Source organism: Syngnathus leptorhynchus, chromosome 2 (genome assembly GCF_054491065.1).
Source record: "Syngnathus leptorhynchus isolate UIUO chromosome 2, UIUO_Slep, whole genome shotgun sequence".
NCBI classification, from domain to species: domain Eukaryota; kingdom Metazoa; phylum Chordata; class Actinopteri; order Syngnathiformes; family Syngnathidae; genus Syngnathus; species Syngnathus leptorhynchus.
This window is the reverse complement of record NC_141196.1, coordinates 20,948,997-20,974,843: the sequence shown is the minus strand read 5'-3', so window position 1 is coordinate 20,974,843 and position 25,847 is coordinate 20,948,997. Positions and strand designations below refer to the sequence as shown.

General features: G+C 40.5%; 1 protein-coding gene across 3 annotated transcripts in view; it reads left to right on the top strand.

Moving 5' to 3' along the window:
- Positions 1-25,847, top strand: part of tenm2a (teneurin transmembrane protein 2a) — a 156,010-nt gene that overhangs the window by 114,865 nt on the left and 15,298 nt on the right. Inside the window, exons 8-18 of one of the 3 annotated variants that reach the window (XM_085937078.1) lie at positions 6,897-7,019; positions 9,210-9,415; positions 9,968-10,163; positions 11,598-11,699; positions 12,102-12,296; positions 14,266-14,466; positions 16,351-16,536; positions 17,321-17,347; positions 22,127-22,273; positions 22,501-22,711; positions 24,757-24,876. In XM_085937078.1, the coding sequence (XP_085793204.1) occupies positions 6,897-7,019; positions 9,210-9,415; positions 9,968-10,163; positions 11,598-11,699; positions 12,102-12,296; positions 14,266-14,466; positions 16,351-16,536; positions 17,321-17,347; positions 22,127-22,273; positions 22,501-22,711; positions 24,757-24,876 (1,714 nt within the window). Of the gene's footprint in view, positions 1-6,896; positions 7,020-9,188; positions 9,416-9,967; positions 10,164-11,597; positions 11,700-12,101; positions 12,297-14,265; positions 14,467-16,350; positions 16,537-17,320; positions 17,348-22,126; positions 22,304-22,452; positions 22,712-24,756; positions 24,877-25,847 lie in introns of all 3 variants that reach the window. The other 2 variants (XM_085937066.1, XM_085937072.1) reach the window with 2 other exon arrangements.

The window sequence follows — 25,847 nt, the reverse complement described above, 5'->3', positions numbered from 1 at the left end:
ACCATCTGCACCTGAGGGATAAATGTTCATCTCCATTGTCCAATTTGCACAAGCAGACAGCTTGCACAAGTGTTTGTAACATCAGCGTTTACCCTCAGTCTACCCAAATGTATTTAGGTTGGATAAGATCGTATGCTCTGATTAGTGCCTTTAACCCGTAACATTTTTGATTAGCGCCTTCACTGACGTCATGGCCGAGCAGCGTTTGTATTGCTTGCATTAGCGTGCAAGGGCTCGTTGTTTCATTTATTTTCTCATTCATTTATTCATTAGTGTGGGTCTTATCGGAGCTCAATTGTCAGTCCAATTAGGTCCACGGTGCTTCACTAGTCCTGTGTTAGAAACAGGAGGGGATGAGAGAATACCTTTCCCTCTTTTCGTTTGCTTTCTCCTATTTCGTCTCTTGGCCCCCAAAACATGTTCTGCTATCCTCCGTCCTTGATTCCCCCTCACTCATTCTCTCTCCCTCTCTGATCTATGATAAGATAGCATAGTTCCTCATATCCTGTTTCTAATACAGATCGATGAGAGGGAGAAAGACTGGTAAGGATGGATGAGACGTGGCAGAATAGGTTGATTTAGAACAGAGAAAGTGGAGGATGGGCAGGGCGGTTGAGGGAGGGAAGGATAAGGTAGAGATATCCGTGAAGGAAATGAGGATTCAGAAAGGGGACATTGCCCAGATTCACATCTCTTTTCATTTAGCCCATCGTGCACAAAACCACTCCTGAAAGAGTCTTCTGCATGCATAGCCATATTTGCATCGAGCCGTCTCAATAGCTTCTCAATGTCTTCGTGCCAATAAGGAGCCACTTCTGCAGCATGATTGAGTGACTTCCCGTTTCTAACATGTCATGTAGGTGTAGTAGCTGCGATGAGGAACCTTTATGTGTTGCAGGCAATTTCACTTGGATTGCATCAGCTGGGTGAGAAGGTCCCGTCGGGGCTGCTCTGTGAGCGGGTGGCTTTGTGCGTGTTGTGTGTGTGTGTGTGTGTGTGTGTGTGTGTGTGTGTGTGTGTGTGTGTTGCGCGCACGTACGTGTGTGTGTTGTGTTAATGACATCATTAAGCATGCATGTGTCATAAGAGTTAGAGAAATTATCTTTCTTGCCATATTTGTAGCCCAGAAGTCATACAGCCTCTGTCTGACACAACCCATATCAAGAAGTAGGAAAACAGCAGGAAAAAGGAAATTGATTTAATGCATTACATTTGGTAAATATTCGAAATGGCCCAAAAATTGACAACCTGAAGAAGTGAAATCTCCTCTTGTCACTGTTTGCAAATTAAGTATTGCAAAAAGTATAGATTCAACTTCCACTATTTGCGGCTTTCCTCTGAATACCAAATATTAGCATATAGTTAATGCCACTTGAAATGCATTGGAGAAAAATGATGAAACATTTTAAACTGAAAAAATCTTCAAAAAAAAATGCTGATAACATTTATATTGTTTTTCCATACAAAAAAAACGAGGATAAATGAGGAAAAGAAAAAACACGTTTGTTTGTCAATGCAAACTACATGTTCACCGACCACAACATTAATTACACCTTTAAAATTAATGACCTCCGGTGCCTCTTCTCTTGTCACTAGGTCTGCTTATAAGAAGCTAATAAAGCTCTGTTTTGACTGGTTTTACATTTATTTTCTGACTGGTGCTGAGCTTTACTATATTTGAGATGGATTTTGAATATTTTAAGCCTCTCGTGGTGACCAAAGCACGAGAAAAAAAAAAAGTATGACGCTGCATTGCAGCCACTATAGCCACAATAATACAATGCATTACAATACAATTGTATGATTTATATAGCGCATTTCACAACAGCTGGAGCTGTAACAGAGCGCTTTACATATGACAATGGGAGAAGCACAACCAATAATGACAATAATATCTTGTTAAATTAATACATCTCTGAACGTGCCACTCAAAAATTCAGCATTAGTATTAGTGACGGATGGACGGTCTTAGCGATGGGCGCGTGTGGTAGTAAAGCAAGCAAAAGGCTTCCCTAAACTAATTAACGGGATTGAGGACTGTTCTCAGCTACAATTACCAGCCTAATAGAGGTCAGAGTTGTTAGTTTTGTGGCAAATTAAAAGAGTTAATATGCATTTATTGGGATGGCCATGAGAGCTGGCAGAGAGAATTGAGCAGCCTTTGTGTGTACAAAGGAGGTAGGCATTCACACACCCAGCCAGGCTTTTTGTTTACTTGCATTGCAACCAGTACTTGCATTCGCATAGTGTGAAGTGTAGGTTTTCACATTAATACTTTAAGCGTAAAGGTGAGATCTTGGACAGAGAATGTGAACATGAAGCCATGCTACTGAGGCAGAACCTGTCTCAGGCATCCAATCAAATTGCATCCATGATGCACCAAGCCACTGGGGAATCTATTTTGTGCGGTGATGTATTAACCAGCTGTGAGGTCCTCCATTTATTCATGTCTTTGGCATTTCAGATGGGTGACAGCATCTCTCAGCATTGTCACACAATTGCATATGTTTAGTTCTACTTTGGTTTGTTTAATAGGATAGCCGCATATTGCATTAGCAAAGATGATGGTATCTAACTTGACAGATTTTTATTTCAAGCATGCATGCGAATAATTTTAAAGACGGTGAAATAATAGTCAAAGGGAAAAGCTTGCAAAACAAACACATGAAAAATAATAGATGGCAATTGAAATGTATTCATTCCCACTCTGTACTCATAAATCTTTATGATTACAATCTCATGACTATAATTAATGCAGTAATATACTAAACTTAAACATTATCAACCATCTTTACCTTACAATACATGAATTGCAAATAAGAATAAGGTAACTGAGTAAACACACGCATGTATGTATGATATATGTATATCTCACATAATCTCCTCCACATTTTCTCATTTTAAAATCCTTAAATCCTTTCAATGACTCATTTTAGGAGATTGCTTAAAATCATATTTTACTGTAATTCCAAAATATTTATTCTCTTATTTTAGTAATAGTGTTGACTAAGAAAAGTAGATTTGTGTCATTTATCCTATATATTCTTGATCTACAATGGTCTACTGTGTAAGGCACTCCATGCACAATTCGAGGGAAATAATCTCTTTTTGCTTTTGTTCATCATTATTGCTGGCATGTCCCATTTTTTGTTCTGCTACTATTTTGCAGTTATGAGAGATTATTTTTTAAGTCATCCAGAGTTCACCCAAGCCCTCATCAACAGATTAGTTCCCTCAAATGTTGCATGGTGGGCCAGCTTCACGCAAGTTCCACAGTCTCCTCTTTCGCAGAATGTTTAGTGGATAATATTACATTTGAGTAATTATGAACCGAGACCTCTGAACCGCAAGTTAGATATGGAAAGACTGGTGAACATTTTATAATGGGCAGTGTTTAGTGATACAGGGCCTGCTTTACAGTTCCCAAAGAGAATAAAGACATGAGGAGAGCGAGCGAGAGCGAGAGAGAGAGAGAGTGAGAGAGACTAATGATGATGAGACATTTCCCAGCATCAGGGCATTCGCCACAGATTTTTCCCAAAAGTCATTCTCCACTTTCTCTTCCACTCAGTGTTGTCCTATCTTGCGGAAATTCGTTTACATCCTTTTACACAATATGTATAAATACGGTATTTCTCAAACACAATGTCTACATTGAAGCATTGTATTTCTGTCTGAACGTCCATGTTGTGAACCACTTACTGTCAGACAATGAATCATGACCATTTTCTTCTCCAACCAGTCAATTAATATGGAGCCATTTGTCGCATAAACCGTTTTGCTTCTCCTTTTTCCTCTTTTTCTGCATGGCCCTCATTCATCTGCTCTTTTTACCGCAACATCATCTGCAGTCTGTTTTCTTGCTCTTTTTCATCCTCGGGGGATTTGCGCATTAATATTCTCTCAGTTCTTGCTGTCTTTCCATATTCTCTCTGTTCCTCTTCTCACTGCAGTCGTTTGGAAAGCGTGACACGATTTCCTCCTTGAGCCTCTGACCGTTGGCCTGCTCCGTGCTCAGCGGTCACCTCCTGCTTTTCACCAGCCCTACTCCTTCCTCTGTCGAGGAGCCCTCACTCTTTCTTTTTTGTCACAATATCACGTGTGCTGCTGTCGTTTGCAGATGATACCGGCAAGCACTTTGCCTCTCTGAATTATGCATTGAGATTACATAAAAACCACATGAAGCATCTGATCTATTTTTAATCCAACTCGTTTGCTTGTTAAACCTGCTTCTGTGTGATCGTGTGTGTGCGTGCGTGCGTGAGAAAATTAACATGAGTAAAGCGAAGCTAGAGATAAAAAAAAAGACCACAACCTAAATCAGACGATACTTCTCCTTGTCTCTGTCGCGTGAATTTAATTCAATTTAGTGTTCTTGGCATGTGGAGTCTGAGCAAACCAACCATTGAAAACACTAACTACAGTTTTAATTCCGAAAAAGAAATTGGTTAAAATAATAGCAACAAAGCTACGATGATCACTTTCATGTACCTTGACTAAGGAGCAATTTGAAAAAAAAATTTAAAAAAATAACCTTCCCGTTCTTGCCATTTTTATCTTATTGTAATGAAACCTGTTGCAATGTATCCCCATCACCAAAGAAACAGTGCCACCTATGGGTCACTTTTCCACTTCTCGTGAGAGCAAATGTGAGTCAGGAAACAACACACGCATACACATACACACACAGCTCAGCAAAGTGCATGGCGTTCAGTTGTATTCTTGGCCGTGACCTAGATTGAGAGCACCGTCACAATAGACTCAGTGTTGCATGGCCCTCATCTGATTTAGTAGACAATCTTTTCATCAACGTCTCTCTTGTTATACCATCAGCGTGTGTCACTGAATGTGTGCGAGGATGCAATACAGTGTTATCAATAGGGAGGACAAGCAAAAGATAACAAGGAAAAGGGGAGTCTTAAAATGGAAAAGAGGGACACAAATGAAGGTCAATACGGTGAGCGAAGAGGGCGAGAGGTGGCTATGAGAGACAAGAAAAGGACACTGTCCTTCCCCCACCGTCTGCCCGGTCCCACTTCTTCACGCCTCCTCCCCCATAAAGAATAAAAAAAGAGCTGACGGTGGTGGAGCCCAGGCGTATAGCCCAGGTGTCAGCACCTTGCATCGCCTGGGAGCGAGGGAGAGAGGGAAAAATGAATAATAAAGAAGACACAAAAACAGACAAGTCGCGATGAGACGTCTGGAGTGAGAATGAGTGTGCCCCGGCAGCCAATCCTGAAGCTACATCCACTTTTTCAGCAACGTTTACACTCCTCCCTGTATGTGCAAAGCTTTGACAAGTGGAGAAAGAATTTGACAAGAGCGAAATTGATTCCTGTGTTTCTGATGCAGGTGTTGCAGACTCCCATAGCCTGGAGGTATCCGAGGCTACCAGTCATACATAACACCTGTATTCTACTTAATATACTGTATAGTCATGTATCCAAGAGCTGTGCTTTGCTTAGGCCAGTGTTTTCCAACCCTGATTGAGCCAAAGCACGCATTTTCAATCACCCAGCACACCACGAAACAAAGAGGAGGCCTGTTTAATTTAACACAACGTGGCGGTTATAGATACAGTGTGTGTGTGTGTGTATGTGTATATATATATATATATATATATATATATATATATATATATATAGAGAGAGAGAGAGAGAGAGAGAGACAGAGAGACAGAGAGACAGACAGACAGACAGACAGACAGACAGACAGACAGACAGACAGACAGCGAGAGTGAGACAAAGTCACTGACTGTACAGAAAAAAGATGTAATACCTATTTTCAAGGACAATCACCAGACAGACACCAGACATCCTATTTGTTTACACCAAAAATATTATTCAAGAGCACAAAACAGGTTGAAGGTAACAACTGCCACAAAAAACAGCAAGCCAAGCCAAGAATCATTCATACACTGGCCAAAAATTCAACTATAAATGTATTTCTATTTGGCAGGATTTTACCTCTAAGTGCCAATGTTTCCACCAAATGAAATATAGAAATACACTTCCTTGTTGTTTATACTTGTGTAAGGTTGTAGAACTTATCCCTGTTACTTTTTTCCTTTAGGTATTTTAGTTATCTAGAAGACATTTTTCACTGCTATTGCCGATGTTCAGTAGCTTCGTTTTCCTTAAATGTAACATCTAAAGTTCATATATTCAATTGAATTCAAGGTTTCCATAAATTCCCTTTTCATGACAGTATGACATATGCTTATTGGTATGGAAATAAGGGAGTGATTATTCTGAGACAGAAACCTCTTAAAATTGAGATAGAGAGGAGATGGATGAGTAGTCCGCGTAGTTCATTCCTCAAATTAAGTTCTGAATAAGGACACAGAAAAAATGTGAAGAGCATGAGACACAAACACAGTCCTTTTCCTGCAGCAGACAATAATAGAACATAGAAGGAAGAGAGGAGGACAAGAGAAGAAGTCACGGAGTGATCCCTTCAGAGAGCAATCTGTCAGCTGCTTTCTGAGAGACGGTGTAAAGGCCCCCAAATAAAAGCAGGAGATGCTGTCAGCTTGAAAGACGATTGTGAGATGTTGAGCTATAGAGGAAGAAATTGTTAAAAAAAAAAAAAAAGAGAGAGAGAACTTTTTATAGGTTTGTTGCCAGTTTTGTCAGACTTTCCTCCGGTTTATACTTTAAGCTTTCCCCAGTGAGTTAATGGCTTCTTTTTTAATTGATGGCAGTGACACAGAATAAAAACAGAGTTCTATAAAAGCTGCCCTAGTAGTCGTGTAAATGACAGACTATACTTAGAGGGTTGGCCCCTATGGCATGATGAGCTTTCAAGCATGTCAGTTATCATACCAGACTTTCAAATGTATTGTTTCACGTCATATGTCTCTCTCTCTCTCCTTCTTGTTGTCTGTTTGTGTGCAGCAATCAACCTACTTGGTTTGACATGGCAGCTGAAGCCGTCGGACGGCCCGGTTTTAAACAACGGACTGGGGGCCGCCGTGCCTGTGAACAGTGATGTGGCCACGCTGCCTTCTGGAGGCAGAGGTATGAACTACAATACACACCCTCAGAAACAGCCTCACCTATGTCTGCAGAAACTGATATGTTTGCAAATTGCAAGCAAAAACACACAACAGAACAAGACTGAATCCAATTATAGAGACTTCCATCCATCCATTTTCTGAACCGCTTTGTCTGCACGGGGGTCACGGGCGTGCTGGAGCCTATCCCAGCCGTCATCGGGCACCAGGCGGGGGACACCCTGAACTGGTTGCCAGCCAATCGCAGGGCACACAGAGTCTTCTTTGCAGTTGCCATGGCAGAAATGAGCGGAGATGGGTGGTGCTGACACCTTTTGATAATAGTAGGAATTACAGTTTCAAGTTTCATTTTTTTATAATTCAGTTTGACAGTGCAGTCGGGCCGTTGAAATCTGACAGGGGGCCGGATTTGGCCCACGGGCCGGACTTTGGATAGGCCTCCTTTTAGTGATCTGGTAATAATCTCCAGCAACAACAACAACAAAAAACGGTTCTTTTATTATGTTGCATATTACTTGTACTTGTATTCAAAGTAATAACAAATAATAACTGGACACAACTTTGCCGCAAGTTAAATTCTGAGATGATAATCAAGTCAGAGCTGAGGGCATGTTGAAAAAATAAGGAGCAGAAAAAAAACGGATAAATCAGTAGCAAAGTGTTTTTAGTTAAGTAGATTTTCACTTAAGCCAGTCCTTGTGCAGTTCAATTTGCCGTAAATAATGATGGACCTACAACTAACGGTGTTGTTGTCTTTTGAGTTTACAAAAAAAAGAATATAGCAATTTACAGTTCACTGCCCCTGCTTTCACAGATTTTAAATAACATTGTATGCCGCTAATAGAGTTTTGCCCTCAAATGGCCACACACCAACTCAAAGATGTCCATAAATTAGGGCAGCGTATGAGCTGTGCTATCACAAAGAGCTTTTTAGCCACTCTGCTGAGGAGGTATGGAGGGCAATTGTCAGTTTATCAGCCAAATAAAATATAATCAGATTCACCAACACCCCCATTACAGTGTCTGTCACCCTTTTAAGGACCCCTGTATTTTTCTTGTTTCACTTACTCTGCTTACATAGCATGGACTACATTTGGGAAGCTACTTTGTGCCTAAAATCAGTATTACTGAGAAGACTGTGTATCCAAGATGTCTCGACTTGATGCAGATGTTCTTCTTTGCTGTTTTACCTTTATTTCTTAGCAATTCTGTGCACGCTTCTTTCCTGCCAGAGCTCCAAAGCTGCCATTGTTAGATGGCTGACCTGATTGCAGGTTGCTATGTCGTCCTGCAACTGTGTCTGTTTAGTATCACTAATCTTTAAAACTGATAACAAAGGTTTTAGATTACTTCATACTGCATATGAAGGTTACAGTGAATTACATTTATTTTCACATTAATAAATCTAACAAAAAGCTCCGTTAGATTCTGAAGTCTGCTCGATCTTTTTCTTGAATGTCTGTTATACCAACAAGAACTACCATAAGACTGTATTTTCCCAGTTGAAACTATTTAATGATGCCAAGAAAATTGACTGCACAGACAAGTGTTTTAGTCACGCCCACAGAGGAGAGCGGCATAACCTAAATATATGTTGGAATTTTCCGATGTGTGACTACAGTCCTGACTAGGTTAAAATGGTCTAAACTAACTGTGTAGAAGATTAGGAAGAGGCAGTCACAGTGATACAACAGTCTGACTGGAGTCGCAATCTAATTTTATGTGCCAAAGGGGCTGGGGAAACCAGTGCGGAGCGGACACTTTATTGCGGCAGAGCCGTTGGCACTTAGAAATTATTCTTAAAATTTAGATGAGTTCCAGGATGGAGAGGCAGATTTTTCAGCATTTGTGTCCGACCGCGGGAACCAGCGCGGATCGGACACTTTATTGCGTCAGAGAAAGAGTTTATGATAAGTTTATTTTGAAGTAAATCAACAATTTTTGAATCAGATAACTTGGAATGGGTAAAGGAAGTGACAAATTTGCTTCATGAACCAGTTGTATTTTTTGACTCCTCCAAATGGCACTGGTTGGTTGTTGGTCTGAAGAAAGGAGTTTAAAAAACGGCAAGTCAGAGTGCTTTCTAGTGCCATCTAGAGGAGTCAAGAAAATACAACTGGTTCATGAAGCTTCATTTGCCCATGACTACAGACAGTAATCACAAATTATGCAGTTTCTTTCCCCCTCGCTTCAGGTCCTTGGACAGGGCGGAACAGCAGTATAGACACGGGCAACATTGATGTTGGGAGAAGAGTGACCCAAGAAGTTCCGCCTGGTGTCTTTTGGAGGTCCCTGATGTACCTCAGTCAAGCGCAGTTTCTGAAGTTCAACATTTCCTTGGGCAAGGATGCCCTGTTCGGAGTCTACATTCGCAAGGGCCTGCCCCCATCACACGCACAGGTAAATAGCGGTAATACCAACGATCGAGCAGATACTTCCTTGATCTATATGTTCTGATCACACAAGGAGCATTTTATCAATCACTATATCTGTTTTGGTCTGCTTAATTAGTCCCATGCATGGAGAATCCATTCGAATTCTTTATCATGTTATATTTTGTGATTTATTGCTCCAATAAGCAAATTAAATCCATGATTTACATTTAATTAAATCTTACAGTAATGTGACTTTTATACCCCCTATTAGTAACAAACTCTTCTATTAAGGGCCATGCTGATTTGCAGATAACAGTTTCACTTGACAAAGTAAGACTTAAATCTTTGGCCAATGAGCTATTTGGTCCTTCTGGTTCTCTCTTACTTGCCTCCTGTAGCTTTGGCTGACAGTTTACAGCCACTCACTTTTGCTGACGGGTCTGTATTTTTCCACCTATGCCTCTGAAAGGCATACTCTTAAAAGAACAACATTTGTACATCATCGCTGGATTACAGATTTGACGCTATTCAAATTCCTCCCTTTTCACTGAAATTTCTCACCTTCATTCTCCTGCAGTATGATTACATGGAGCGCTTGGATGGGAAGGAGAAGTGGAGTGTGGTCGAGTCTCCACGAGAAAGGAGGAGCATTCAGACTGTGGTCCTTAATGAGGCGGTGTTTGTCCAATACCTGGATGCTGGAGCCTGGCATCTGGCCTTTTACAATGACGGTCGGGAGAGAGAGACAGTTTCCTTCAGCACAAACATAATGGGTGAGTCAGTACAATAACGAAAAAAAGAAAAAAATGTAGTAACATGTATGTCTAGTCTAGCCACTCTAATAGGAGGGCTTTCAATATGTTATGTGTGCTGTATAGTGTAAGATGTATAGGATATGTACGTATATAATAGTTCTCTCATATATGAGAGTAATTCAGAGCAACGCAGCTACTTTCATGATTTCGTCTTTCTGGTCTTTTCTGGCGATTCGGGTTTTAGTCGCCCCACTCTCTGAAAAGTTGTGCAATAACTGGAACTATAATGGTTAAATTAATCACTCTCTTAAAGTCCATCCATCCATCTTCTGTACCGCTTTGTCCCCACGGGCGTGCTGGAGCCTATCTCAGCGGTCATCGGGCAGTAGGCGGGGGACACCCTGAACCGGTTGCCAGCCAATCGCAGGGCACACAGAGACAAACAACCATCCGCACTTGCACTCACACCTAGGGGCAATTTGGAGCGCTCAATCGGCCTACCAAGCATGTCTTTGGAATGTGGGAGGAAACCGGAGTGCCTCGAGAAAACCCACGCGGGCTCGGGGAGAACATGCAAACTCCACACAGGGAGGGTCGGAGGTGGAATCGAACCCACACCCTCCTAACTGTGAGGCGGCCGTACTAACCAGTGCACCACCAAGCCGCCCTCTCCCTTATAGTGTCACTCAAAAACATACATTAGTATGTTTGTAAAGGCACAATTTGATATTATTCCTGACCAGTGGAATTGGTATGCATAAGTAATCATCAAAAAATGACTACTCGGTTACTTCAAATAGTCACCAATAAAAAGCCGAGATTAATATAGCTCCTACCCTGTTTGTCAAAAATGGAATGCTGTTTTAATCATACACTGTAAAGTTGAAGAGCTGCAATTAATTTCAACTGGGTTTGGGGCACGAGAAAATGATAGAACCAGTCGAGCAGAGTGAGAGAGAATCCTTCGCTGTTGCCGTCTCATGTCAGCCCTTTTACACGAGAAGAACTGTCGAGGAACAGAGGCCGAGGTGGCAAGGGCATGGCGGAGTGAGTAAAGGGGGGGGGGGGGGGCTGGTGGAAAGCCATAATGGTGGGAGCGAAGCTTCAATGGGGTGAAGTGATGGGAAGGATGTGAGGAGTGGAAGAGAGGTTGCATTAGGATAAGAGGCAGACAAGGGCTACAGATTCAGAGGAAGTAGATGAGGTCACTGAGAGAAGGGAAGGGAAGGCACTGGTGTAGAAAGTATGAGATCTGAGAAAAACATAATTGGACTTCATTAGCAAACTCCACTAAAAAACTTTCTCGGTGGATTTGGGGACATCAAAAGTGCAACACCACTGCAAAAAGGCACTGGAAAGGAATAAATACATTTCCTTTTGATGCTGTATGTTTATAGGTGTATGGTTCATTGAATGCCTTGATGCTTTCTTACGGTCTTCTTTCTCTCACAGATTCTGTGCAAGAGTGCCCGCGCAATTGCCATGGTAACGGAGAGTGCAATTCTGGTGTATGCCATTGCTTCCCAGGATTCCACGGCATGGACTGCTCCAAAGGTATTGGCTGCTTACAATGGTGTTCCTTCCATCACGCAACTTGTCTAATTAGAGAAACATCATGAAGAGAGTAGGATTGGGACGATTAAGTGTCCTAAAGATGGCGTGTTGAGCGGTGACAAGATGACTGATGATGAATGGCAGCTCCTCAAGCTAATGTCTCCCTTGCTCTGTTCTCACCTGAGATCGACAGCTTTGATGAATAGTTTAGTTACCTCTTGCCTGTAATTACGCTTCGTGTCAGTGCCACTCTCTAGCCCCCTAACCACTCTATTTAGCCAGTAAAGGGAAGGTGTGGTAAGAATGGTGTGTGTGGACGTGAGCAGAGTGACTTTTTTTTACAAATCTCATTAAAATGAACTTAATTGTCCCCCTCTCTCCTCCTTTCTTGTGTTCTGCCAGCGGCATGTCCGGTGCTTTGTAGTGGAAATGGGCAGTACGACAAGGGCTCCTGTGCATGTTACAGTGGCTGGAAAGGACCTGAATGTGATGTCCCTGTCACACAATGCCTTGACCCTCTTTGCAGTGGCCACGGCAGCTGCACCAATGGCAACTGTGTGTGCTCCATCGGCTACAAAGGACAAAGCTGTGCTGAAGGTGAGAGGTGGTCTATTTAAATGAGTGGGATACTCAGGAAGGTTGAAGTACTGTAATGACGCGTGACACATAAGTGAAAAAATGGTCAATATAGCCGTAATCTGGTTAAAGTAAGACATTTTAAATGGTCTGCAATTGCCCAAAATGACAACAAACATTTTTTCTCTTAGATATTGCCTTGGCCGCACTAAATAAAGCTCCTTCCTTCACTTTTACGTTGTTCCTTGGACCCAAGATGCTTGGAGATTGCGCCAAAGAAATATTTTTATTTTAGATCTGGCTTTGTGCAGGGAACAAGCCTTTTGATGAATAACAGCAAATGGTTGACAAAAAAATAGTCAGCAACGAGGAAAATCACAAATGATCAAATGCGACAAAATGGTTTCATTGTTTAGTTATGGCATTATCAGAGTGCTTAGTGCGGTAATTTACCTTAATATTTAATCTCAGACTTCTCAGACAGGACCAGAGAGCTGGCTCAAACTTTAAAATCAAAAGGTACATTCAGTTTGTAATTCATCATTGCGGCCCAAAAAGGTGAGACATTGAGAGCAGTCTGCATTACGTAAAGCACCGGCTAAGTTTCATTTTTATGATAGCACTTTACATACCAGGATAAAATCTTTAAATTGATTGAAAATTGAATTGAACTGATAGCGTACCAATGCTGTCCATGTAATACCCTACTTAAATCTTGTGAGCATAGGCTTGATGAAGATACATTGCTGAATGTCATTTCTTTTCCTAGCCATAATGTCTCCACATATGGTGATTATTTTTTAAGAAACATGGTTGTTTGCAGCCAAACAAGCACATCGTACATCCACTGCTACACTCAGACTAACTCCAGTGTGACAGCTCGTCATTGCTCAATCTCCCGCTGAGCGAGTGTCCCTTCCCTCCGTATATACACAAAATTGACGGATGATACTGCAGCCAAACACATCACTGATTTTTATTAAGGGATTAAATCGCATCTATTGATCTTTGTTAAGAAGTACCTGCCTGCCACACTCTTGGTCGTCAAAATGATGGATGAGCAACACTTGGGCATACACGTTTAAGAGGGTGTAGTCAAAGAAGCAATATGAGGTCATATACATACCGGTAAGAATGGGAGATGTGAATGAGAAACAGTGTGTGTCCCAGTGGGAAAGATGAGGAGGTGGAGGATTAGGAGTGCAGTAGGATGAGTGTTCAGGAGATTGTCTGGCCAAAGAGGTCAAGACAATAGGCCGCAGAACGAGGTCAGCATTGGCTCCTGGTCCCCACCTCAAATCAATTTCTTCTCCTCTGGTTTCATATCTGATATTCATCCCAGCAGAGTCCCTCAGACAATTTACCTGGAGTGCCGCTGACATGAAAATCAATAGCTGTGAGCCGCCTTTTCTGCCAAGCAAACACAAATGGAGGTTGCGATGTGTGAGCATGTGTGCAAAAGGTTGGGGGGTGGTCAATAGAGGCTGAGGAGTGCAAAGAGGACAAGGTGAAGCTGAGTGAGCAGAGAAAGAGCAAAGAGGACAAACCAGAGGTAGGGTGAGCTAGGATGGGGGTGGGTCTTTTGCTTGATAGGAGGTAATTTGTCAAATTGCTATTTCTTTTGTTGTGCATCTTTTTTTTTTCCAAAGCGGTCTGTTTGTCAGATTCTCTTGAGTATACATCACATGCACATATGACACACACACACACAGAATGACAATTTGTTAGTTTGGCTTGTTGCTCTTTTATAGCAGCACACAATTAAAAGATGCTGCTATTCATTATTGCGTGCTTTACTTGCCTCAGTAATGTCTGCTAATGTTGCCTTTTATTCCGTTATCTTTTGGTGTACACAAAGGAGGAAAATATGCCTCCTGTCATTTCTGTTTTGAAACACCTACTCATAACATTTCTTTGTCTTCAAGCGCAAATTATGATTTTCTCATTAGTGTTGGTCTTTTTCTGATTGGATTTCGCATCCTTTATGCAGTGGATTGCCTAGACCCGACATGTTCCAACAATGGCATCTGCGTGAATGGCGAATGCCACTGTAAGCCAGGCTGGGGAGGTCTCCACTGTGAGTTGCCTCGGGCTCAGTGTCCGGACCAGTGCCACGGTCATGGTGCCTTCATTCCCGACACTGGGCTGTGCAGCTGTGACCCTAACTGGATGGGACCTGACTGCTCCATGGGTAAGTACAAATATGGCATGTATATTTTTTGGGGTGGATTTAAAGGGGAAATTAACTCCAAAAAAATTGTTTGTTGGAGCACATACAATATAATCTTGTAAATAAAATGTTTTGGGTTGACTTCCCCTTTGATGGTATTTCGGCAGTTAAAATCAAAATAACAAATCTGAACACCTGAGTGTGACAGTCTGCAGTATACAGTATGTGGCAAAATCTTTGATTTGCATTTTTAATGTTATAATAACTCTCAAGGAGAAAGTATTATATGTAATAACACAAAATGAAAGACAAAATTTAGAAAAGGCTCAAATGAGATTTATTGCATGTGACTACTCTTTAATTCATCACAATTTACAGTATGAACTATCTGCTACCTTTAATATTTTTTTTTACAATTGAGGTGGAAACTGGTACACAATCAAATGATTGCAATGGGAAAAGAATAATGTGTGCCCCAGATTTTTTCTTTGTAACGTTTCTTGTGATGAATCCATAAACATGACCTTTTAAATAACACTTATTTCTGTATTTTAACATGTATAATTATTTCATGATAGCTCTAAAGGTTTTGGGGATAACAACCAAAATAATATTGCAAACGGTATAGATATTAAAGGTAGAGTACAGCTGCCTAAAAAAGTGTAAATGTTGATGTGTAAAAACAAAAACAAATTACCTTTTCTTAAAGAAACAAATCACCCTTCCCTTTGCTTCTGTGAGAGCAAAGCTGTATTTAATAAAACAACATTTTCAAAAGTCTAAATAAATCTGCCTATATTTTTACTGTTCAGCTCTCAAAGGACTTGGTGAAAATTTAGCACCCTTTTAAGATTATCAATGCAGTCATTACAAGGCATAATACACGAGGAAAGACACGTTTTCTACCATAATTACTATGATGAAAATTACAGTACTATGTAGTGACACCTACCTTATCATAAATTCACATTGTGAAGTGGAAAACAAACCATGCTGTGCATACATATCAGGAGCATTTTTACATTCCGTGCCTTAATAAAATAAAGCCAGCAGCGATTCTCAGCGACAAGACCTCAGCATTCATTAAAAGTGCAGCAATGCTTGACTTTAATATAAACAACAATGTTCCACTCAGCCGTATCCCAGCAAGTACAGTATTCAAAACAACTTTGCAGATTACATCCCTTGCACACGGGGGTTTCACACATAATAATAATAATAATTGTCACATACATTTGTCTACAAATATCCACTATAATGGAGGTGAAGGGAATGTGCATGTTACAATTTGTCTGCATTATTGAAGTTGTTACATCCAGTGCAACAAAGACTGCAATTAATATTAAATAAAAAATAATCAAGTAATGACTTTATTCATGGTTTAAATCAGGATGTCCATCACCTCCAACAATATTACATCTGTTATTAGCCTTCAGATAAGATCAGGCACCATCAAAGGTACATTAATTATGTTGCAATATTAGCATTAAAACCTCCACCATAGAACATTGCAAAGCTTGAGATTGCATTTCATGTTAATGGGAGAATGGGGCATGGTCCGAAATTTTCCATGCACCAATGCTCCACATGAAGACGCACGCTTGCCAGCACGTTTTGAACCCATTCTTTTTCAAATCAAAGTAATCTTTAGTCTCATCTTCATGACAAAGCTGCTTAGAAGTGTAGTCTTACACCATTGTTAAGTACAAGTAGCGACAGAGCTTAATGAATACAGCTCTCAGTGTCTTCAAAACTGAACATGAATATCATAATTAAAGTAGAATCTTTTATACAGCTCCTGTACTGGATCAGTGGAGATGTCCATTTCATGTTCGAGTCATCACTGTTAAATAGTTTTTTAATTTTCTGTGTGCATACGTATTTGATCTCACTTTGGTCCTGCAGAGGTGTGTTCCGTAGACTGCGGAACGCATGGCGTGTGTATGGGTGGAGCTTGTCGCTGCGAGGATGGCTGGACAGGAGCAGGCTGTGACCAGCGTGTGTGCAACCCGCTTTGCATCAAACACGGAACCTGCAAGGATGGCAAATGTCAGTGTCACCAGGGCTGGAATGGAGAGCACTGCACTATCGGTGAGAGCAATTTACTGTGTGTGCGTGTGCGCGTGCGTGTGCACGTGCGTGCGCGTGTGCGGACGCAACAGCAGCCAGTCAAATTAAACTGTCAACCCCTTCCAACTTTGTCAACGAATGAGCCTATAAGAGTTTGAGGTAGATCGAGAATCAACCAGAACTAAAAGAGGGTGGTTCACAAAATCCAAAGCAAGATTTCGTATTTTTCTAAGCCTCAGGAGGCCTAGCAAACAGCAGGTTTATTTGATAAAAGGTGAAACTTTTCACCCCAGTGATGTCAAAAAATGTGAATGGTTGGTGTATTTGTGTTTCACCCAATGTCAATCAATTAACGTCTCATATTGACATCACTGTCACTCCAGATGGATGAGTGCCAGATTCTTTGGATTCACCCACAGTGCTTTTAGTGGCAATGTCTCATTTTGCTGTCACCGCCAGCGCTGTGATTGCAACCTGATACACACACATAAGCCCAACACTTACATGCACTCACACACATCTCACTCCGACACATAGGAAAGCACAGGGGAATAGCAGTTTATGATCTCCTCATTTTCCCCATCAGAAAGTAGGGCAGCTTTGACTGCGGCATCAGCCTGAGATGAAAGAATTGTCAAGCCTCAGCTTGGCGCAGTGCAAACTTCCCCAACAGCAGACACTCACAGCTTATCTCAGCTTGCCCGTTGTTCATTTCAGCTCTGCATGGTGTTTCTTGCATCGATTTATTCATTTCCTTTTCAATTCTCCCCATCTCTTACCTTTTGCACGTTTTCCCCCACTGCAGACCATGGGAGCATGGTTGACAAAGCAGGTATCGTATCTTGACTCTGGTGTTTTGCTCATTAGCCTGTGGTGGTAGAAGCTAGCTGCTCCATTTGTGGGTTCTTGGCCTGGCTTGGCTCCGTAGACTCTGTGGCGCTATCTGTACGTACGTAGATTAGGGTGCCAGCCTCAATGATAACTGCCTACACGTAGTGCACTCCCTCTTGTCGCAGTGCACTACTGCAGGAGTCTGGTGTCATTGAGCCCTGATGTGGGCTGCCGTAGAGCCGAGTGTGGTCTCAGTAGTGTTGAGGCGCTGTGCTGTCAAAGTGTGGATGTGCATGCATGTGAGAGTGTTCCCGTGTAACACAAATACACAAGAATCTACTAATAAATAGCTTTGGTATTCGAATCATGGATTACGTGAAGCTGTGCTGCTTCACAAAAGGAGAAAACGATGAAAGGATGAAAGAACATTTGAAGTAATTGGAAAAATTCATAGGCAGCTGATGCAAAAATTGCAGAGCTTTTGATTGTTTGTGCGCCTTTGTATTTAGATATTTGAGGCACCTTTCATGGTTGGACCAGTTCGGAAATGGATTTTCTCACTATGCGCATATCCAAATTCTGCTTGAATTCTAGACCTCTTCAATAAATTCACCTGGTTCAATTTACCTTTTAGTCACAGCTATCACAAATTTATTAGGATCACTAATATTGTGTTGTTTATTGCATGTGGTTCTCTAATGATTTACCTGATAACCTGTTTATTTCCCAAATGATATTCTCAATTTGACAATTATGCTGCTCTTCTAATATTAAAAACAAAATGTTACTGATTTATGAACCTTCATGCAGCTCAAAATATGCGTCGCAGCCGCCTATGTGCGACAACTGGCAGCAAGATTTGTTAATTCTTTTTTTTTATTTTACTCGTTTGAACCATGGAATAATAAAAGAATTTCCAAAGAAAGTAGAAAACGCACGACACGCTCTACATGAACTATTTTAAACATAAACATAGGTCGTATAACCCCAAGTAACAGATGACAGTTTACAATTATGAAGATGAAGGTGACATCTTACCGTGGTGACAACAGGAGTAAAAATCACATTAAACACTTTTAATTAGCTCTTATTTTGCAAATATAAATATATTTATATTAAATTGCAGATTAAATATATTTATATTACTTTTTAATTGAAATTGGGTGCACACTTTATGCTCCACAGCAGTTAACTGGACTTGCAAATTGGGAAAGGCGCATTCATTCTCCATCAGCACCTCTCCCCCACTTTCAGCTTCAACACACTTGACTCAAATAGACAATGACTATTTAATTTGAAAGCAAGCCTCTACCAAGCAACTTCTTTTTGAATGTTTTGTTACAAACAGAAAAGACTGCATGTCCTTGGTAGCAGCTCAATGATTTCTTAATGCGACACAGTTTTTTATTGTTCTTTTTACACCCAGTTTTTTTAAAAAGATGCTTTGTTATGATCACGTTTGATATGAATATGTTTTTTTGGCTTCCCCATTTTTTTTTCTGTCTGAGATTAAATGACTCTTTGAGTATTTAAGGTTGTTATCAACCCCTGCCTTACAGGTAGAGCTTGTCATCTGAACCGATGCCAGGTTCAGTGCAGACTGTGTGGCAGTACGAGTCCCCAGAGCACCGATCAGAGCGTCCTCTCATCTTCTGCACTTAATGCAAAAGCTTATATGAAAATCCAGTGCAGGAAAAGAAAAAAAAAGTTAAAGGCCAGGGTTAAAGATAGAGTAGAAGTAATTAGTGAAACAAATGAAGCAAAATGGAGACAGTTCAACTACATGAGCTAAAGGAATATATGATGTTACAGCTTGCTTAGAATGTCACTGTAAAAGTGCAGTGTTATCGGATCTACCTTTATGCAGCAGTCCCGAAACTATATGTATGACCTTTAGTGTATGACCTTTAGAATAGGTGCGGCTGAAAAAATTCAATGCTGATTTTTTTTTTTTTTTTATCACAGTGAAGTTGTAGTTTCTTTTTTTCACTTTGTTCTCATTCTTTCTATCTATCAGTCTGTTTTATCGTCTCCCTCACTCCTTAAAAATGATCTTTGTTCATACACCCTGACACACACAGCCAACCACAAAAGCGCGGGTGTGCCGACCCATAAGGAGCTTCTTCTTGTGAGGGGATTTCGGAGAACTGCTCCATTAGTGGGGAGGGAGGCGTTAATAGTTTCTGAAAATCCCACTTTATTCTAGTTAGTATGAGTGGGTATTGACTGAGGCCTGGCAATAAAGAGAGAGCATCTCGATGTTGGCCTGCCCAGGCAAGCCGATCAATGCCCACTATGGATTGTCCTGTCTAGTTGTTTCATAAGTATCACTACTTTAAATGGCAACTGCATTTAATAGGCAATCACTGCTAACTGCCTTTGTTCTTTCAGTTCAATGTTGAGCCACAAAGTAGTTCAGCCTGATAGTTCATAATCATGAATGGTCCGCTGATGCAGAAACTAGTCATAATAATTATAGATTTAAAAAACAAAGGTCGTTAACCATTCCCCGCCCTGTCCGTTCACAAAATCATTTCTTGTTCAAACAAGATGGCCCATTGTCTTTCTCAAAGTCCTTTGTTGACTTTTTTTCTTATCTGCTGGTGGTTTAGACATATGATAGAATACCAATCGAGGAGAAACGCTTGTTAATTTAGCTGCTGCCACGGGTTAGATTGCACTATTTATATTCATAATGCATGGCTTTATTGACGTAGCGATTTGTTAGAGGGCAAAACCCTGTACTGCGACTTGAGTGAAAATGTGTTCATTAATCTACAGAGAAGGACTCCATGAAAAGCATTTCATTTTCATAATCTCTCATTCAGTTAGTCTGCCCTTCTCACTCTGTGCCGTCACACTATTCAAGCTCATATCTAGTGTGACTGTGTGTGTGTGTTTGGAACTGAGTGCGAAAGCGTGCATGTTTTATCGGTCAACCCTGCCTTTACCATCCTCTTGAGGAAGACTTGTTTCCTTATGGATTGCGGAAATCACTCTTTATGCTGCTGGAGAAAACATTGTCATTGAGTGTCACATTTCCTGAAAGGTAGAATGTGACATACATTTTTTGAGTCAGAGCTGGAAAGATGAAACTTACATTTTTCCTAAGTTGGATGGCTGTTTTGGAGGCTCACTGAAAGGCAATACTGTCTCACATGCAAGTAAAACTGACTTGTTTTTTTTTCCTTTCTCCGTTTTAAAAAAAAATCTTAATATGTATTTATAAATATCAGGGACCAAGGATTATATGTGCTAAAATTGCAAGTCTCTGGTATCCCTCCAACACCAAACAGCTTGGTCTGGAGCCTCAAGCAGAAAGGACTAACGCCTGGATAAAGTGCTTGGGCTCTGTATTTGTGCCCACTGAGAATTTGGCGTAAATCTGTCCATGGGCAGACTAGGCCACATTTGGTATTTTCACAGACGCATGTAACTTGGCCCAGTGAGAAACAGGTGTTTTGCAATGTTGTGGTCGTGAGCACAACCAGTGGAAGAAGCTCTGCTCGTTCCCTTTAAAACTGACACGCGAAAGGATCATTCCTTGACATGTCGGAAAGCAGAACCTGATTTGCTGGAGACCCAAATATGCAAAGTAGTTTCATGAGGAACTGCAAGCAGACCTCCACAGGAAGATGATGTATAGTTAGTTGGCCAAGGAACTTGGGCACAGACTTCCACCTGGATCGTTGGTGCCCATCTCAGGGCAACCCTCACCCCCAACCCTACCCCACCCCCTGATTTCGAGGGTTCGAAACACACATATTTGTGAATGAAATACCTCCGTCCGCTAGAACGCTAAACAAGACAGACAGACAGATGCGCAAGACTTGCGCCGTCACAAAAAATCAAGATGTGCCAGTTTCTACGCTTGACCGCATCTGTCTGTCTGCAAATAGAGAGCCCTTTGAGTTTGAAAAACTTCAGGTTGTTGCTCTTTGCAAAGTCTATTTTGTTCAATCAATCTACAGGTGCTGCTGATTTTAGAATGTTGGTTTTCAAAATAAAACATGTTGCAATGCTCCCATTAGCTTTTTACACTGTTAAATAGCATGACAATATTGGTAAGGATCATTTGAGTCGATGATAACGATGTAAAAATGGTCATACTCATCTCTGGAGTTCCATTGTAATACTCCACAATTTATTTTCATGGTGGTGTTGTTATACAGTTTACACTTAGGACACAATGTATATAGTGGCGCTTTTTGACATGTTGCCCCTTGCTGTTGTCGTCACTTTGTTTCCATTAATCATCCTTTGACAACCCGTATTGAATTATGCAAAGTCCTTATTGCTTTGAATGTCTGATTTTCACTCAATCTTGTTAAATTGATGATAGCTTTGCAATGCTAGTGGCAAAGCACTCTTGGCTAGGGTCTTAGGTTAGAGCAGTCAAAATTCATGTTATGCAGGATGCGTCCATTTATGCATACACATGCATGCGAATACTCACATTTAATTGAATACACTTGTATTGTCCCATCTGAAAGCATTACTCCCAGGCCATCAAAATCCCATTACATGCACTGATTCTGAAGTGAGAGAGGAACAGACAACAGTCACAAATAGTAAAATACTGTTTATATTCAAATTGAGGTGATGAATTGGGTTATTAAGCGATAGATACTTACACCATTCTACCATTTACTTATTGATGAAACTCATCTGTCAGTCAAACCACGGGAGCACATGTCCGACTGCATAAGACCTCGTCCTGCTTCTCTGTCATCATCCCACCTGCCTGGACCTCTCTTATCTTGCTCCTTATCCTACCCAGATGGCTGTCCTAACCTATGTAATGGGAATGGGCAATGCACCATGGGACAGCAGAGTTGGCATTGTGAATGTCAAACCGGTTGGAGGGGCCCTGGGTGCAGTGTTGCCATGGAGACCTCTTGCGCCGACAACAAGGACAACGAAGGAGGTGATCAAGGGCAAGCAACAAAAAAAACATGCAGGGATATTGATTTCCATTTTCCACAAAATAAAAAATGTTTACAGAGAGTTGAAAAGATTATTTCGTAATTTAAGATAAACACGAAGCCATTATAAATAATGATCACATTTATTTGTTAAAATACTGACAAGCTTGTATAGAATTAGTTTTGATTCATTACAACAGATTCATTGTGTCTTCCGTGTCTCTGTCAGATGGACTAACCGACTGCATGGACCCAGATTGCTGTATCCAGAGTCCATGTCAAAACAGTCCACTGTGCCGGGGTTCCAGGGACCCTCTGCAAGTCATTCAACAGATCCCTTTGGCCCAGACCCGTGTCCACTCCTTCTATGACCGCGTCAAGATGCTCGTGTCACGAGATGGCACCCATGTCATTCCTGGAGAAAACCCGTTCAACTCCAGGTGAGAAAGAACCGTCAAACACTGATCTGGCGTTTCACTTCCATTGAACCTTCCTTTCTCGAAATGTAGTATCTCCATGACATGATCATATGTTGGTAGCTGTTCCAGTTGTCCTTTGTGGTTATGTCACTGACTGGGGAGCTTTTCCTTTCATGCAGAACTGACTGGCTAGTGATATATTTCATTCAAAGAAAGTAAGTTTAAGCATTAAAACCAAAATCTACAAATAAAACCTGCACCGAGTGTTGCTATAGTACATCAGTGTCATTTACCCATCCACAATTATCTGGACTCTGGTCACAGTGGCAGCAGACCAGATAAGATAAAACAGTTCAGTAACGGCACATTCTCCTGAGGGACCTAAAGAAATTCCCGAGCCAGTTAAACTGTGTGTAATCTCTCCATCTGGGTCTCTTACCTTGGGATTCTATTCAGATGCCAGTGTCACTTCAAATGTTTCCTCTTGGTGCAAAGTGGCTGTGGTTCAACTTGTAGCTGTTTCTAGATGTCAAAATTCAATGCATGAGTAGTCACTCTGACAAGGAAATTTTAGTTTCACTCACAGCACCTTCTTTACCAAACTACCAAATACAGCAACTCTTCGGAAGGTAATCATTTCTGAAAGGTAATAGAAATAATTTATACCATGGGTTTTACTGTCTTCATATTCAGCACTCGGTTTTTAAATGCAATGAAGCTAATCTTTTACAGTGGAACTCAGGACAAAAAATCTGCTTTGTGGAATAAGAATTAATCATATGAATCTACCTGTTATGATCAATCCAAGGGGGATGACATTTTATCATGCAACTGTCGACTCAAATTGCGATCAAAGTGCCCTTGGGTTCGCATTCCGAATGTCACAGCGCATTTGTTACTGGGTTTGATCACGTGATGTTCGCTGTGCGATTAATTGGGGTAGGACATATTGCGATATAACCTTTTTTTACTTAGCCTTTAAATATGTTTTTGTAGCACATTTGACCATAGTTACCTCTAATACAATCAAGGCTGCACTATTTAAGGTGCAAATAAACAAACCGTACCGCTTTGGTTGGTACTGTGTTGATTGTTTAACTGTATTACTAAGAGCTGTCAGGGTAAACAAATGACGAGAGCGTAGAAACGTCATCCTGGGGTTTCCAACTCTTGCACTTTCCAGCTCCATATGATTTTGTTCATGAATATTACATCAAAAATAATGGCAAGGGACAAATTACCTTGGTGGATACGCTGTCGAGAAGTATGTCCACTGGGAGTACAGATGTACTAGCTCTCAATTGGGGCTACAGGGAAAGGTTGACTGGAAGTAACACCACCAGTACTTCCATACTCCCACGAGTATATGTAGAGAATACCATCAGCCTTTGGGGGGATTTACAATGATATAGTGTGGTTTCACGATGAGTCGAACTTCTAGGTGTATGCTCATAAATTCATATTTTACAAGAGACGAAAGCAGAGTAGGTCAGGAGCTTCTGCAGTTGTAAGAAGTTTGAAGTGTGTATATATATATATATATATATATATATATATATATATATATATATATATATATATATATATATATATATATATATATATATATATATATACACACACACATATAAGAGGATATATATATATATATATATATATATATATATATAAGTGTATATGTATATATATATATATATATATATATATATATATATATATATATATATATATATATATATATATATATATATATATATATATATATATATATATACATGTAGAAAGAGAAAATACTACTTTACAAGACCCTCACGTAAAAGTGATTAAAAAAAATAAAAAAAAGGTGTGTTCATCATTGTCGTCACGGTGTGTTTATGAGATTGACAGGAAGTAATCTAGATTGCAGGGACTGTTGATAGTGGCTAATTAATAAGTGGTCGAAAACCAGTGACATAGATAAAAGGGCAAATTAATAATTGAAAGCTGGAGCAATTAATCAAATGAAATGATAAATGGTTTGGCTCATCCATTACCCATCCCTCTCTCTCTCTTTTGTCTTTTTCCAGTTTGGCATCTCTTATCCGAGGTCAGGTGTTGACGACAGATGGAACGCCTCTGGTGGGGGTGAACGTGTCTTTTGTCAACTACCCCCACTATGGATACACGCTGACGCGACAGGATGGAATGTATGTACGCTAGATATCCTTGTTGAACAGTAGAAACTACCTCATTAAAATTGATCAAATTAAAAGAGTTGAAATTGCATTACATTGGGTTAGATTCTAAATCGCCAGATTGACAGACTATGATTGCAAAACGCAAATACAGAATGCAATCTCATGGGAAAATGCTTATTGATTCAACATGGCAAGAAATAAGTAGAGAGAAGGACAGCATTAGAATTGCATGTGAAAATTCATACATTAATTACTATCTGGTCGCCAAAAGTAAATTTCCTATTATTGACAAAATTCGTGTTTGAAGAGGTTTAAAATTGGAACTGAAGCCAATCAACATTGCTACAATTGTTCCCATGAAACATTTCATCCTGAGCTGTGCTTATTCCAATGTCCTTCAACTTTACAATCCTTTCACTAGATGCTACTTTTTGAATTTCCATCTGTTGACATTTGTGTTGAATTTGCTAACTTACCCTCAGCAGTTCTTTTCCTTTCCTTTTGCAGAAATGACGTGGTTTCAGGGTCAAGTGGGTTCCTACAAGTTGAATTGGATTTGAATCAGGCTGTGGGTTGCTGAATCTAATTCAAATTTATTTGTTCTTCAGACTGACCTCCACTTATCAATTAAACAAATTCAGATTTTCTTTTCTTAGGTCTATTAAGCATTGTTCTCCCCCTCCGCAGTGCTTTCTTTGCAGCATTCTTCAGTTTGATGAACGTGATGTTGAAACATCCGAACATCAAATGTGTGTTATCATAACAAGTGACATTGGCTTTCAGGAGCAGTTTCTTCGGCTTCGGTATAAATGTGTCATAGAATAATGCTATTCTCTTCCAGTTGTTAGGAGTCATCTGTTCACAGCATTTCCAGAAACAAACCTCCTGTTGGTTATTCTTACAATAAGATCCGCTTTCTATCTCCATCTTTACAATAAACTCACAGCAAGAAGAACAGCTGAGAAAAGATAAATACGTGA